General features: G+C 41.1%; 1 protein-coding gene across 1 annotated transcript; it reads right to left on the reverse strand.

Annotated features, from left to right (window-relative positions):
* Window positions 1-1,072: 1,072 nt before the first annotated feature.
* On the reverse strand, window positions 1,073-14,325 carry LOC146610852 (proteasomal ubiquitin receptor ADRM1-like). Its single transcript, XM_085344495.1, has 10 exons — window positions 14,122-14,325; window positions 12,248-12,505; window positions 12,050-12,166; window positions 10,984-11,107; window positions 10,796-10,882; window positions 10,596-10,698; window positions 8,833-9,074; window positions 7,427-7,584; window positions 6,973-7,075; window positions 1,073-1,408 (listed from the first exon to the last, which is right to left on the reverse strand). The coding sequence occupies exons 1-10, from the start codon at window positions 14,323-14,325 to the stop codon at window positions 1,305-1,307; spliced, it is 1,500 nt and encodes a 499-aa protein (XP_085200621.1). The 3' UTR covers window positions 1,073-1,304.
* Window positions 14,326-15,936: the final 1,611 nt, after the last annotated feature.

Raw genomic sequence — 15,936 nt, forward strand, 5'->3', positions numbered from 1 at the left:
ACTGGTTAGTTATCTTTTAATTCTCAGGAATTCTTACTTTTTCTTTTCTTTTTTGGTGCAGTCACACTATGGAAAAAGGGTTGGAACAAACTATGTAAAATGACCTTGAGAACGTTGCATCAAAGACATTTTTCAGGCTTGCAGTCACTCAGTTTCAGTCTTCAAAGAAACTTTGAGTTGCAAGCAGTCTGTTAGCAAATGAATGATGTTAATTATATGCAATCAGTTTGTGATAATGTGGGAATTAACTATCTGTTGGATCTACACAAAAATTCACATGAACTGTTTTTATTTAGAATCCAACCAGGATCGCGTAGATTTAAAGGATGTAGTTGCGTGTCCTGTTCCACTCACTGGTGCAAAATGACTCTGCCAACATGTTGCAATCAGTCTGTGTGTTTGCAAATAATTCCTGTCTCACTGGTAAACCTCGAGCGAGTCTAAATTTAGAGACTTGCTTCTTTAGAAAAGGTGACCTGCAGTTGAAAGCGGTGGCCCAGATGTTGAGGGTGTAGCGCGCCGAACCTCTCTCCAAAAGCTGAACATCGGAGGTTGTCAACCTATTTTACTCTAGTGCGACTGAGCCGTTAATCTTTTGTAAAGTCAAACCCAAAGACGCCGTAGCGATCATCACTGGAAGATTGTGGTGTTTTCATTGTGACTCCATGAATAGATGAACCGGACGGTAGAAACACGTCAAGTACAGACAAAAAGTGCCTGAAATCACAGCGGCAGTGAAATTGTTAATGATCGAAGTGACATTTCTTTGTCTTTCTGTGGTTGATCTTTAAATGTTGGTCTTGTCTGGGAAAGATAATCTGTCTTCTTACTTAATGGTGATTCAGTTTACTGTGTTTGCCTGATGTGATTAAATTTAAAAAAGTGTTCAAAATAACCGATGTGCAGAAAATGTATGGTTGTTGTCGAATTGTTGGATGATCATTGTGTGTTTACACTGTTCCGTAAAATGAATGTTTTTAAAATATATTTTAAGACACTGAAAAATTAAGTTTGACTTGTCTTCTTGGCTACTAAAACAAAAACAGTCAGACACTAACAAGTGTTTCTATTATTTTTACTGTTCCCTCATGTTTGGACAGGATAGGCTAGTAGCTGACATGCAGGTGGAGTACATGTTCACCCAGTTACATCAGTAGATATTAATTCAACACAGCACTATCAGCTGGGAGTCACACTTTCCACTACATCAACCACAATCTTTACCCTTGAGGTGTGGCGGGAATAAAACGGCAGCTAAGCAGCAAAATAAATACATTAAATAATAATATTTCTTAAAAGAGCGCTCAGTCCAGACTCATGTCTTCATCGTCGTCTTTCTTGTCTTTGGAGTCGCCGTCTTGATCAGACTTTGTCTCCGTCTCCATGGCTTTAGCAAAAGCCTCCACATCTGGAAAGAATAAAGGAGCAGAATTCAAAGCTGGAGCTGAAGTTAACCTGCTCAGCTAACTACATGATAACCTGGAAGCAATTTCTCATCCACAGTTTAAAGAGCTTTTCTCCACTAAAGTTAAAACAATTACTACATTTCAAATTTTACCTGGACAGAAAATTATTTCTGTTAGCATTTAACACGTTTTGTTTCAAAACTTCACACAGATGCAAACATAATTTTATTTGTTTACTACAAAATTAATCTATCGCTGGTTCTTACTGCAACGTTAGTGTCAAAGCATTTTAATATTGTGGCGTTAAGGATTTAAAACAAGTACAGTGTTATTAAAATATAATTAAACTGCTTTTATTCAATCAAATATTTAAGTGTAAAAAAAAAATCACAAACTCCAAAGTCTGTCGACTAACATCAACCCAGGTGAAATGTTGTTAAGAATATATAAAGTAGCATAATTAAGCTGTCAAAGTTTGGTCTAAACTTAAAACGAAACTTTTTATTAAAAATAAAATCACATGAAGTTGATCTAAAACAGAGATAAAACCTACAGCTATTCATGGATTATTGCTAATGTAATATTTGCCTTGGTGTACTAAGGCCCAGTTTCAGCTCCTTTGTGTTTCTTTGTTGATCAAAGGCTGATTGTTAAAGTTTTTCAAATGATCAATCACATTAGCACAGCTGCTGAACTGATTAAAGCAGGATTAAATCAGACTTAAATAAAACAGAATTGAAGCATTCTTGTTCCAACAATTTGCGACTGTTCCATGTGGGGACTCAACACAAAGGAAACGTCAGATTTCATACGATACTGTACGAACAGAAGCTGGAGGTGCACAGCGAAGTACATGCTGCTCAGCGGGCAGCTTCATTAAATCATACGCATGAGAGAGATTTTTTCTGGCACGCTCCTGCACAGAAAGGCTTTCATCTTTCATTCCAGTATTACAATTTAGGCCTTGCAGGAATGTGGCAGTTTCTATTGAGGCTGAGTGACGCACATTTCATCATTACAGGGCGAGCAGGAGGCCCCGCGCGGACGTCAGCGTGCCCTCTGATTTGTTGCGACACATAAATGGACCAACTATGCGTCTGTCATTCAGGCAGATTTTATATATATATATATATATATATATATATATATATATATATATATATATATATATATATATATATATATATATATTAGGGGTGCAACGATACACAAAATTCACGGTTCGGTTCGATACTTTGGTGTCACGGTTCGATATTTTTTCGATACAAAAAAAATGTTCATGCCTTTTTAATTTGTCATTTATTAAAATTATAAATATATATTTTAACTCAAAAGTACAGTTTTTAAATTTAACCCTAACCCTTGTGCGTGTTTTTTATTTTGACAGCGAATGCGCACCTGCGGACCACTTATGTGCAGCCCTGGTTATTTAGCTCGTCATATTGCAGCCACAGAAATTCTTTTGTCCATAAAACCATAAAGCTGCACTTTCTTTTTGCCTTATAGTCTGATTTGTCATAACTTCTCCGTTTTGTGGTAAGCTTTTCTTTGGCTGTCACTTCTTCACCCTGACCTGTCTTATTTGGCTCAGCAGAACTAAAATATATATCTGTCTGTGAAGGTTCTCAGTCATCCAGGTCATCGTAGTCAAATATATATCCTGCTGCTTTTACACGCACACTCACATAAGCTCAGCGATTCTCTGCGCGATCAACCTCTCACATGTTTAAGCTTGCTGCAGGAAATTTCACTTGTCATGTTTGCATAGTAAGCTAACAATTAATAAGACGATGTCAGAGGAATTGGTGCGCAAATTATCATCACTCACAGATCAGTGCTGTCGCTCTCTATACACAGTTCGCACGATTGCAAAGTGAAAGCAAAAAAACAAGCGCAAATTCAAACGCGATTTCAATATGTCACATATTGACAGTGGCTCACCGATGCCAATGACATAATTACCCAGCTACATTTCTGAAAGAATGCAAAAGCATTGACATATATTTTTCCTACAATAGCCCGACGGGCAGGGAAGAGATAGATTTTGGTAGCCCGACTGAAAAGATCGCTAGCCCCGGGACGTCGGGCTAGCGATATTGCGAGCCCTGTATCTGATTGAGGAATCGCTCATCTTTGGAAAAGAGAGTTTATTACAGAGAAATGGCTCTTTCCAAAATAAAAGCTATACTATCCGCTTCTTCTGGGCTATATTCTCAGCAGCATAAGGAGAATCATGTGCTAACAGCTGTCTAAATGACTCGGCTAAAGTTAGTAGCATGCTTGTTGTTTTTGTCTTTGCACTAGGATGATGTCGGCGTAAATGTGCAGTCATATTCGTTGTGTTCCCACTAGTGCTTTCAGGTTAATCTCGTTGAAATGACCTTAACGCCACAACACGGCAAATCTCCGTTAACGAGCTACCGCCGATCGCCCCGTGCATGGGGCTAGATGGCCAACATGTTAACGAGCTAACTGCGCTAACACACTAGCTCCCACCCATGTAATTGAGCATTGCATGGCAAACATACTGTTTTACTTTAGTCCATGACTCGCTTACCTTCAGGGTCATACGTCACATGAAAACCAAAATAATTCCAAACGCCAGATCTGAATGCCCTGCGCTCTTCCTTCTGACGATGCTGTCTGTGTTGAGCGCTCAGTGAATCTGCATTCGACTACTCCGCCTAGGCTGCACTGTCGAGCCTAGGCGGAGTAGTCGAACACAGATCCACTGAGCGCTCAACACAGACAGCATCGTCAGAAGGAAAGTTGATAAAATAAATTAAAAATTTTGTATTGTTCGATACATATGCGTACCGAACCGAAAGCACTGTATTGAACGGTTCAATATCAATACGAATATCGTTGCACCCCATATATATATATATATATATATATATATATATATATACACACACACACACATATACACACACACACATATACACACACACTTCTGCGTGTGTGCCCACCTGCATGGAAAACTAAACTCAGCCTAAGAAGAAGAAACTGGAAAAAAAATGTTTTTAACGATATACTAAAACCCATAAAGAAAACTTCTGGACTTCACTTTTGAAGCATAAGTGTTAGTATCCTGGCCGCCCTCCACTCAACGTTGATTCCTCACATTTAGAGGTGACCATATTTTGTAGAGAAGGTGGTCTCCTAAGCCTCAAGGCTGGTTTAAATTTTTATTACTTGTTTTAAGAGTCTCACTGGTTTGGCGCCACCCTCTTGAGCAGCCCTAAAATCCTCCCAGAGCCCTGATGCTACATTACAAACCTACTGCTCTTAGACATTCACAGAGCCAAGCTCCAAAGCGAACGATGCAACAGAACCTGCTCAGTCACTAATTCACTTTAAAACACGGTCTTCCTCCCACAAAGACAGCATTTGATAAGCTCCCCAGTACCCTTAATGTCAAGTTTGAACCTCTCAGTATATCAATAAAACATGTAGATTTGCGTCCATTAGAATAGCTTCTAATGGCTTTTTTAACGTCCGTGTAGCACGTTGGTGAGCTGAGCTTGTTTTAGATGTGCTGTAGAAATAAACTTTGACCTGACTTGTAAATAAAAAAAACTAAGCACAAGCTTATTGGACGGGCTCTGTCGCACAGCAGATACAGTGGTATGCAAAAGTTTGGGCACCCCTGATAATTTTCATGTTTTTCCTTCATAAATCATTGGTTGTTTGGATCAGCAATTTCATTTAAATATATCATATAGCAGATGAACACAATGAAATTTGAGAAGTGAAATGAAGTTTATAGGATTTACAGAAAGTGTGCAATAGTTACTTAAACTAAATTAGGCAGGTACATAAATTTGGGCACCCTTGTTGTTTTATTCATTTGAATACCTTTAGCAATAATTATTGAAACATAGAATTTATTTGGTAAGCTCATTGACCCTTAACATACATACACAGGTAAATCCAGTCATGACAAATGACTGGATTTAGGGCGGCCAATTGCAAGTTTTTCTCCTCTTTGCATCTTCTCTCGAGAGTGGCTACATGGGAGCCTCAAAACAACTCTCAAATGACCTGAAAACTAAGATTGTTCAACATCATGGTTTAGGGGAAGGATCCAAAAAGCTATCTTGGAGATTTCAGCTGTCAGTTTCCATTGTGAGGAACACAGTGAGGAAATGGAAGACCACAGGGACAGTTCTAGTTAAGGCCGAAAGTGACAGGTCAAGGAAAATCGTACATAAGCAGAGATGAAGGATGGCGAGAACAGTCATAGTCAACCCACACACCAGCTCCAAAGACCTGCAACATTATCTTGCTGCAGATGGTGTCACTATGCATCGTTCAACTATTCAGCGCAGTTTGCACAAGGAGATGCTGTACGGGAGAGTGATGCAGAGGAAGCCTTTTCTGCGCACATGCCACAAACAGAGTCGCTTGAGGTATGATTAAGCACATTTGGACAAGCCAGCTTCATTTTGGAATAAGGTGCTGTGGACTGATGAAACTAAAACTGAGTTATTTGGGCATAACAAGAGGCGGTATGCATGGTGGAAAAAGACCACAGCATTCCAAGAGAAAGACTTGCTACCCACAGTAAAATTTGGTGGCGGTTCCATCATGCTGTGGGGCTGTGTGGCCAGTGCAGGTACTGGGAATCTTGGTAAAGTTGAGGGTTGCATGGATTCCAATCAATATCAGCAGATTCTTGAGAACAATGTTCAAGAATCAGTGACAAAGTTGAAGTTGAAGGGCTGGATATTTCAACATGACCCTAAACACTGCTCAAAATCCACTAAGGCATTCATGCAGAGGAACAAGTACAACGTTCTGGAATGGCCATCTCAGTCCTCAGACCTGAATATTATTGAAAATCTATGGTGTGACTTAAAGCAGGCTGTCCATGCTCAGAAACCATCAAACCTGACTGAACTGGAGATGTTTTGTAAAGACGAAAGGTCCAAAATCCCTTCACCCAGAATCCAGACTCTCATTGGAAGCGATCAGAAGTGTTTGGAGGCTAAATGTCAACTAAATGTTGATGTAATTTTCTGTTGGGGTGCCCAAATTTATGTACCTGCCTAATTTAGTTTAAGTTACTATTGCACACTTTCTGTAAATCCTATAAACTTCATTTCACTTCTCAAATACCATTGTGTTCATCTGCTATATGATATATTTAAATGAAATTGCTGATCCAAACAACCAATGATTTATGAAGGAAAATCATGAAAATTATCAGGGGTGCCCAAACTTTTGCACACCACTGTAGATGTCAGTATTTGTCGATGTGAAAACAATCGAGGCCACAAACAGCAGTAAGCATGATTTTTATGCTGTCACGTTTTAACATCGCAACGTGCGAGTCTGTGTGGACTGAAACAGGTTTGGAGCGTCCGCTAGGACAGCTGCATGCCGTTCTGCAAACTTTTCAGTGTTAGTGCGCTTTAAAAATCGTCTCACTTGCTGCACATTATTAAATGTTTCTTACATTTCACGGCTGACAAAACGTAATGTTGCTGTTGACCTTTAAGTTTTGCAGAGCTGAAACAATCAGGTACAGCGTCTCTGCGCGACATGAGTCAACACTGACCTCCTTTGTTAGCAGCGTCGACGGCCTCTGCAGGCAAGCCAAACTGGTTCATTAGAGGCCCCAGCTGCCCGGACGCCAGCGCGCTGCTGAACATGCTCATAGCCTGCAGAGAGACCATAAATACCAACAATAAGGACAAATGCCACTACAAGATGCTAAATGCCAACAACCCGGATCCTCTCAAACACACCGTATCTCAGTTCAGATGAAATTTCTGAAATCAAGGATAATAAAATATTTAGGTTTAGTAGGAAAATGTGTCCATTTATCAGCCTGAAACTGCTACAGGTGCAACAAATGTGGATATAATATGACACAGCATAAACCAAACACTATAATAAAAGAAGAACAAAGCTACAGCAGTTTTAAATGACAAATGAGGAAACTGTATCACTTTGAAGGGAACAGTCAGTTCCTCTCTGTTTAAAAAAAAAAAACTATACAGGACATCCACCTGCTGAAACTGAGGTGAGCTCAGCGTGTTTTGCAGCTCCTCTGAGCTCTGAGGCAGGGACTCTCCGGAGGGCAGATAGGGCATCAACCTCTGCTGAACCTCAGGATTGGCCAAGATGGGAGCCATGATCTCAGGCGTCAGGACGCTCGCGAGGTCCACTGCGGGCAACAAAGACCCACACTGACTGGTTAATGCAAACAACAACATTATCATTCATATTTCAAACATACGAGACACAAAAATCACTTTTTTCAAGCACAGTTAGATGCAAGTGAATCTGTAATCTGTAATTCTGAGCCTCAGTGAGATTATTGCTGCTTTAGATCATGAGGTTTCTTTCTGACTTAAGGGTAATAATTCAGTCATCTGTGCCACAGCGCCATAGAAAATCTTTATTATTGGAGCTTAAACGGTCAAACAATGGAGCTCTCAAAGGGCTTTATGATCTCAGTCACTATTGTTAATTTAGTAAAATTATGATTGAAATTAAAGTTAAAAGGGAAGATAAAGCAGGCTGTGCTTCAGGTCGTGACTACTTTTACTTCTTTGTGTTCCTCAGTTACAAAGTCAGATAAAATCTTCGTCTGAGATGTTTAGTGGTGGCTGTGAGATCACCTGTATGTCGAGTCAGGTTTTGACGTTATCTCTGAGGGTGGATCTGACTGATCCCTAAAGTATATTCTGCTTTACTGTCCTTATGAAGTCCACAAGAATACAGGTTTAAGGCCTGGATGCTGATGTGCTGGGAGTGAATCAAACAGTAAGTTAGGAAGTCTTCATCTGAGAGAACCTCTGTTGGTTCATTCACCAACTAATAACCATTTAACCCCCACAGCCTATCTAAGCATTGCACTGACCAGAACCACAGTGCACCCAGCTTCTAAAGGCCCAATAGGTGATGCTATCAGGTCAATATGGACCAGACCTCTAAGGAATGTTTCCAGCCCCAATCTGGTGCTAGCAATTTGTATCTAATAAAATGTCTAATGAGGGCATATTGTGCAATTTTTCTTATAAAACTTAATTCAATATCACACACTGTCTTTGGCCCTTTTCTTCCTCTGCCATCTTACTTTTTGTATATTAATCTGTCAGCACATCAGCAGGAAGCTGTGCCTAATGTAGCACAGCACAATGAAATTTAATCAAAACAGCGACAGCCTGCAGAATTTTCAGGGGATTCGTGCTCCTGCAGCAAACTGAATTATAATGCAAAAATTACGCAGAATTAGCGACACTGTTGTGATCACAGTCTTAATTATTTGGCGCTTAATTAGTGAAGATTTCACTAATTAGGTCTAATTATTCATTTACTTTCAGATTTAAAACCAAAAAAAACCAAAAACAAATCTCAGTTTTTAGGAGAACAAAGTTCAATTTTCCTGAAGCTTCCATCAAATCCTCACCTCCCTGGCTGCTGGCAGGTACGTTCATGGTGGCCAGGATGCTCTGCAGGTCTCTCAGCTGGATGGGCTGCGTGGGGTTGGCTGCTGCTGCCGCCACGGAGGACACAGCAGGGGTGGAGGGGGTGGTGGCTGTTGGGGAGGCCGCTGAGGTGGCAGAGGGAGTGATGGGAGTGGTGGGAACCTGGGAGGAGCCGAGCCGACTAGCAGCGGAGGTAGAGGTTGGGGTGACGGCTGTGGACGGACTGTGGATGGAAATGTTTAGCAAAACATTATGTAAAATCACAACCCCTAACCCTTCACCAGAGGTTGTTTGGTTTCCCTGATTTATAAATCATGGCAATCCTCCTGGCCCTTAACAGCGTACACTACATTACTCTGTTTGTGTCGGGGGACCCGATCTTTGGGGTGGACCAATTTTTGGCGCAGCGTGTTTTGGGGTTTGAAAGCCACAGAGATGCTATGTTTAGAGAAAATGTGTCTCAAATGTTCCGATACTCCTGACACATAAGAGATCACTAAGGGTTTTCGCTTCGGTAGCAGTCCTTATTTCCTGGATCGGCTGGAGCTTTCTTTATGCGCCTTCTCAGCTTTGACAAACGTCCAGCTGGGATAACCACATGTACTCAGGGCCTTCTTGATGTGACGTTCTTCTGCTTCCCTGGCCGCTCTGTCTGCGGGGATGGTGTTCGCTCTATGTTGAAGCATCCTGATGACACCCAGTTTGTGCTCCAGTGGCTGATGAGAGTCAAACCTTAAATACTGATCCATCTGTGTTGGTTTACGGTACACATCAACTTTTAAATGTCCCCGATTACTGATGGAAATCTCAGTATAAGAAGGCTAACCTGCCATTTTTTATATCCTCCCTGGTGAACTTGATGTGTTGGTCCACTGAGCTAATGTGATCCGTGAATTGTGGTACGTCCTTGGATTTGATTTTGATCAATGGTCTTTTATTGTAAAGCACTTTGTGATTTTTATTTTTGAAAAGTGCTATATAAATACATTTTACTTACTTATTTTCTTACTTATCAGTGGTTGTTGATCAATGGTCATGACAATTTGCATATTAATGACCAAGGAACTGACCTCACAGCCTGTTGTTCGCCAGTGGTGCTAGTTTCAGTCATTATGCAAAGGTACTGTTTTATAAGGCTGGGAAAACCTGCAGTCAGCAGAGACTGAAGAAGTCAACTGGATGAGTGATGAAACATTTCTCCCATTGAAAAAGCTACATCCAGATGAACAGAATCAACTTTTTGGGATTTTGGAAATAATCATATCAGTTGGAGCTCAGAGCTTCTCTGGAAGAAAACTCATGACTCATTACAAACTGAACTCAAAGAAGGATTTAGCTTTCAGGTTGCAAAGCAAAAGTAAACATGCATTCTTTTTCATGACCAGCAGGTGGCGACTTAGCGTTGAAGTATATAAAAAAAAAAAGACTCCTCACTTTACCTCTGACCTTAGTGATTTTAATCTCAGTGTCAGAAAAGTCAAAATTGCTCATCTTAAGGATTCAAAAGGGGAACTTGCTAATCATTGGGTGACAGCTCCATATCTATGTCCATCTTTTATATACAGTTCATGGCTAAACTGTTATTTTTAAGGTTATAGTTAACATTTGAGCTCTGCTGTACTGATGCTAAAACCTTCTCTTTCATAGCTTCCCTTTTATTGGAACTTCTCATTTTATCTTGTTTTCCACCTCAAAAATATTCTGGAATCCTTCAATATATTTAACAGAAATGTAAATAAGACACCTTGTGGAGGAGTTGCTGGCTGCAGGAACGCTGCTGCTGCTGCTGCTGCTGCTACTTCCAAGAAGGTTGGCCAAGCCTGGACCAGCCAGTGTCCCGAGACCACCTGTCAATCACACAAACAGAGCTCAACATCTCACCGATATTGTTAATGAGATGTTTTCACGCTGTTAGCTTGTGGACTCAGTCATGAAGGTACTCACCAATCCCTCCCAGTCCAGTTGGTCCAATAAGCTGCATCAGCTGGTTGTGGCTCATGTTACCCAGAAGGCTCTGCAGGCCACCCTCACCTTTACATGCAAGCAGAGAAGACAGGTGACACCCATGAAGGTGAGACAGTTCAGCTTCTTACCCACGACAGGTTTAAACTACGACACAGCGTGTTTGTTACCTCCGAGCGCAGACAGATCGTGTCCTCCGCTGCCGCCGCTGCCGAGAGCACCGGGCATGGGCGGGTTGTTAAGATACTCGTTCACTTTGCGGCAGTACTCGTCATCCTTGTCAGTCTTTGGCTCCTGAGATCAGAAAAACAAAATGCCAGGGTTACTGAACATTAACATTTTGAGGTGTAAAGCAGAACAAGCCTTATTATTGCAATACACAAAAACAAAAGATCATGAATGTTGTTTTTTTGCTTCGTTTTTATCCTTTGTATCCTCTCATTTCCTCTAAACGTCTGCCAAAGGCATCCGGGTCTGTTTAAGCAGTCAACAGAAAGCTACCTGTCCTATGACTTCAGCTTGAATGGGAATATTGCTCACGCTGGAAACTGAAAATCCCTTCCAAGGGAAACTTGGCCTACTACCAAAGAGTGCTGGATCTGAACCAGAAGCAGGAAGATTTGTTATCGGCTTACGTGAAAGGAAGGTGACAGAAACGAGGTGGATTCTTATGTGTAAAAATCAGTCAAATCTGATTTTCAAATCTTTCTTTTTCACTCACTGTGTGTTTTACACCTCTCTGCATTTAATCGTTAGTTATCATTAATCTCTGCCTCTCTTCCACAGCCTGTCTTTGTCCTGCCTTCCTCCCCTCACCCTCAAACGCTCATGGCAGAAGGCTGATTGTTGGGGTTTTCTCTGTATTATTGTAGGATCCAGACAATATAAAGGGTGTTGAGGCAACTGTTGCTGATTGTTGGTTGTTGTTGTGATTTGGCCCTAAATAAATAAAACAGAATTTTAAAAATTGACAATTGAACTGATTTTCCATGTAATGACCCAGGGGCCAGTTATATGGACAGCACAACAGATGAACCAGTTTTTGTCTGCTTGGTTTGAAGTGAACTGGGATGTCATGAGATGATTCTCCTGAATCTTCTTCAATTTAGTGAAAGATTCAGGAGAAAAGTCAGTAACCTTTCGGTAAGAAATAATTATATTTAGCTTGAATAAAAAGAGAAAACATGCTGGGAAACAAAGGATTAGTAAACAGACGAGTCTGGAGCAGCTGCATACCTGCATCCAGAAGAAGAGTCTTTTGGAGCCAGCTTTGAATTTCAGCACATAGACTCGTCCGGTAGTGCACTGATTCACCCGTTTGAACTCGCAGTCATCAGGAAAGATGATCAGGTCCTAAATTGGCAAATGGAAATGACTGCTGTGATATTAAGAAATTCAAACACCAGTTAACCTCATCTGGATGGCGTTACCTACATCGTCCACGTTCCCGGTGGTCCGATCCTTCCAGCAGAAATGGATGAGGGAGTCGTCCGTCTGTTGGATGTAGACCTGACCTTTACGCTTGTCAGGCGTCACCGTGCTGCCCTTCATGGTCATCTTACCGGCACGAAACTCCACCAGGTACTTACTGGAGGAGCCGCGGGACCCAGACACCATGCTGGGGAACAACGCTCCAGAGGCCATGATGATGACGGTGATAAGCACTGACTGGTTTACAGCTGCTTTAGTGACCTAAATATTAGAATAAAATAACATGTAATTATGTTATGGTCCACAATCTTATTCTCTGTGCTTATAATGAGTCAAATAATAATCTTCTCAGATTTTATGACTCTATGATCCTTTCTTTGTAACATCTGTTTGTCTGCAGCAGATAAGATGATCACAGCAGTACAGATTACATAATATATTTGTTTTTTCTCATTTGGTTTTTTTATATTTCATCCTTTTGATTAGCTATTTTGTGACTTTGCATTCAAACTAAACTCAACCTTCTCTGTTTATCATGAACATTGAGGCGATGCATCACGTTGCACAGCACACCCAGCCTCTCTGTATCGACGAGGTCTGGTCACCGACCATCTAACTCCATCTTCTTACCCACGCTACAACAAGAAGTCTCTATAAACTTTGTTTGTACTTTAAGTGAAGCTTCACATTCAAGCACAGCAGAAGGGAAAGCAGCTTCAATCTCTGTTTTCTAGCATCGCACTAAAAATATTAGTTCTGATCTGTCCATCATAAAATGAAAATGACACCAAACTTCACACTCGTTCCTTTTATGAGAGGCTTTTATATGCAAGGAGCAGCTCTATTTACTTTGAACCCTCTAAGCACTCTTCTCCCTGTTCACAAATGACAGCACCTCAGAAGGGCTGTCTGCAGATTGTGATGTTTGCGATGACACGATGGTCATGAGTCTGATGACCTCTTCCAACCTCCCCACTCTGGTAGGCGCTACATATCAGTCTACACCAAAGTGAGGTTTGGAGATAGTCCTACTTCTTCATTGTTCCATCCACTTTGTGTGGCGAACTGACTGCACAAAAGCTGCAGGGCACGATGCTACCACCACCATGCTTGACAGCTTACATAGTCTGAAAGTCTCACCTTTATTCCTACAAACACACCTCTCTCATTTTTTTGATTGGCAACCTTTTCAGTCAATTTTCTGTCCTTATTCTGATTTCCATCAGGTAGGATATTTTTTCTCCTTACCTAGAGTCCTTGAAATTATAAAATATTCTCGGCAATATATTATCAGCATAAATTCTCACATTTTAGAGCAGGTAAATGTTTGATAGTTCTGACTGAGACAATACCTGAAAGCTAAATCCATTTGTGGGATTTGTTCTGAAGTATAATCATTGCAGCTTTATAACACACACCCTGCTCATGCATTGGATGAAACGCTGTGTAACCACGATGAAGACTAGTATTACCCAGCATTTACAATCATCGCAGACCTTCATTCTGGTCTGCATTTGGATTTTTGAAGCCTAACAGCCAATTTAATGTAAACGTGTCATTGTGTTAGAAGCATTAAGGATTAACACAGCTCTGCTACATCATCGTGATCACTGTAAATCTAACTAAGACTGTGGTTTAGATGCATATTTGATAATGTAGCTGGAGTTAAACCACTGCTTCCATAATAACAACAGGGACAGGAGCAGCCTCCAGCCCCTCACAGATGACTCTGCATCCCACAGCCCGTCCTAAGCTACGTGAGGTCGAGCCCGGGCTGTGGCTCTAAATTCACACACAGTGAAAATAAACCTGTTCCCGTAGTCCACGTTACCAAATTCAAACATTTACATGTAAAGAAATAAGATGTTTTTACTCACGCTTCTCTCTGAAATATCGTTCGGCCGCAGAAAGGTCGGGCTCGGCGTCGGCAACTTTGATTGGCTGAGCGGTGCCGGTGCTTCGCTGTGATTGGTGGAATCATGTGTCAATAAGGTGGACTTTAAATCCGCTGCGCATGTTTGGTAGAGATAACACGAGCCACTCGTTTTACGTATCAAACCTGCAGGTTTGGAGATTTTCATACGTTTACTGAGCTCAGCAAAACATTTTCCAGTTACAGTCTGATGAATCGACAAAGATCTTGTGGAATAAAGTCACTCTGAAAGCAGGAAAAATGTATTAAAGGAAAATATGTCTGTGAAGGTTCTCAGTCATCCAGGCCATCGTAGTGGGACACTCCCACTAGGTTTATATCTGGGACTCTCCACCATTTGACCTTAGAACTGAAGAAGCTTCTCGGATGAGAGGTGAAACGTCTTCAAGTAACTTAAAGAAGTCCAGACGCTTTTCTTTGCAAGCTCCTTTGACTATTAAAGGAAAGTATTTTGAGTGATTAGGGCTCCATGCCATAACTTCAACTTCTGCCTATAGTGAACCCAAGGTGCGCAGATCCCATTAAACTAGAGCTGGGAGGTCAGAAACTCTGATATATCCAGCTTTAAAATAAAATGCAGGCTTCAGGTTTGGCATTTAGCAAGTGGATGACAATAATATTATTGGATGCAACTTTGCCAACTGCCTCTGAGTAAATCTTGAGAGGATGAAAGGAAGCTGAAGGCTGTAATTATGGTCTTACGTGATAGTCTTCTTGCACATCTGTAATTATGGTTAATATGAAGGCAACAAGTTCAGCTGCAGCTCGGTTTTGACACACACCATCTTTGCCTTTGCCTGAAATAGAAAAATAAATAGCTTTCTATTCATTTTAGGCATAGGATTAAGAAGCAAGTGAACTCACACTTTACTTGAACCTTCGCCCACTTTCTTCACATTAATGGGCTAAAAGCAAGAAGCCAGAAAAGTAAATATGGGCCAGAATAAAACGGAAATTAGCTGCAAAGTTTTGAACCACTTAAGAATAATCACCTTTGCATTTCATTGCTTTAATATTACACGCAGCACATAGGAGCCTGTATCACTGGGCTCCTATGTGCCCAGCGATACAGGTGAGCAGCCCCACCGTGTGCGTTATTGTTTAATAAAGCTGGTGTGCTACACATTTTAGTTTTCATGATGCAATAAATGTGTAAAACTGTTTTGTTTTGTCTCTACATACTTAAAGATTCACATTTTTGGGCGCTGCACAGCACTACAATAAATGGTGGGTTTAACAAATGTATTGACTCATCTGTCTAGGAATTTGAAATTTTTAAACACAGCCCAGAGGTCTCAGAGGCTCGGAATTAAATGTTTTCTTCTTCTTTCAGCTGCTCCCTTTACGGGTTGCCAGAGCGGATCATCTGCCTCCATCTCACCTTATTTGTAGCGTCCTCCCATGTTGCATCAACCCTCTGAAATCCTCCTTCACTACATCCATTAATCTTCTCTGAGGTCTTCCTGTCTACCAGCTCCATATTCAGCATTCTTTCTTTAGTATACCCACCATCCCTCCTCTGCACATGTCCAAACCATCTCTAACTTTGTCTCCAAACTGCTCGACCTGAACTGTCTCTCTGATGTTCTCATTTCTAATCCTGTCCACTCTCTCAGTGCAAATCCTAATCTCTTCAGGTCTGCCTCCTGTCTTTCATCACTACCATCTTGTAAACCTTCCCTTTCACGCTATCCTTCTGTCACAAACCATGTGCTCCACCCTCCCTGCACTAATTTCTTCACCGTTCATGTACTGTGTT

Source organism: Diplotaxodon limnothrissa, linkage group LG20 (assembly GCF_057381915.1).
Source record: "Diplotaxodon limnothrissa isolate DT_005_m linkage group LG20, D_limnothrissa_male_GT1.1, whole genome shotgun sequence".
Classification (NCBI taxonomy): Eukaryota; Metazoa; Chordata; class Actinopteri; order Cichliformes; family Cichlidae; genus Diplotaxodon; species Diplotaxodon limnothrissa.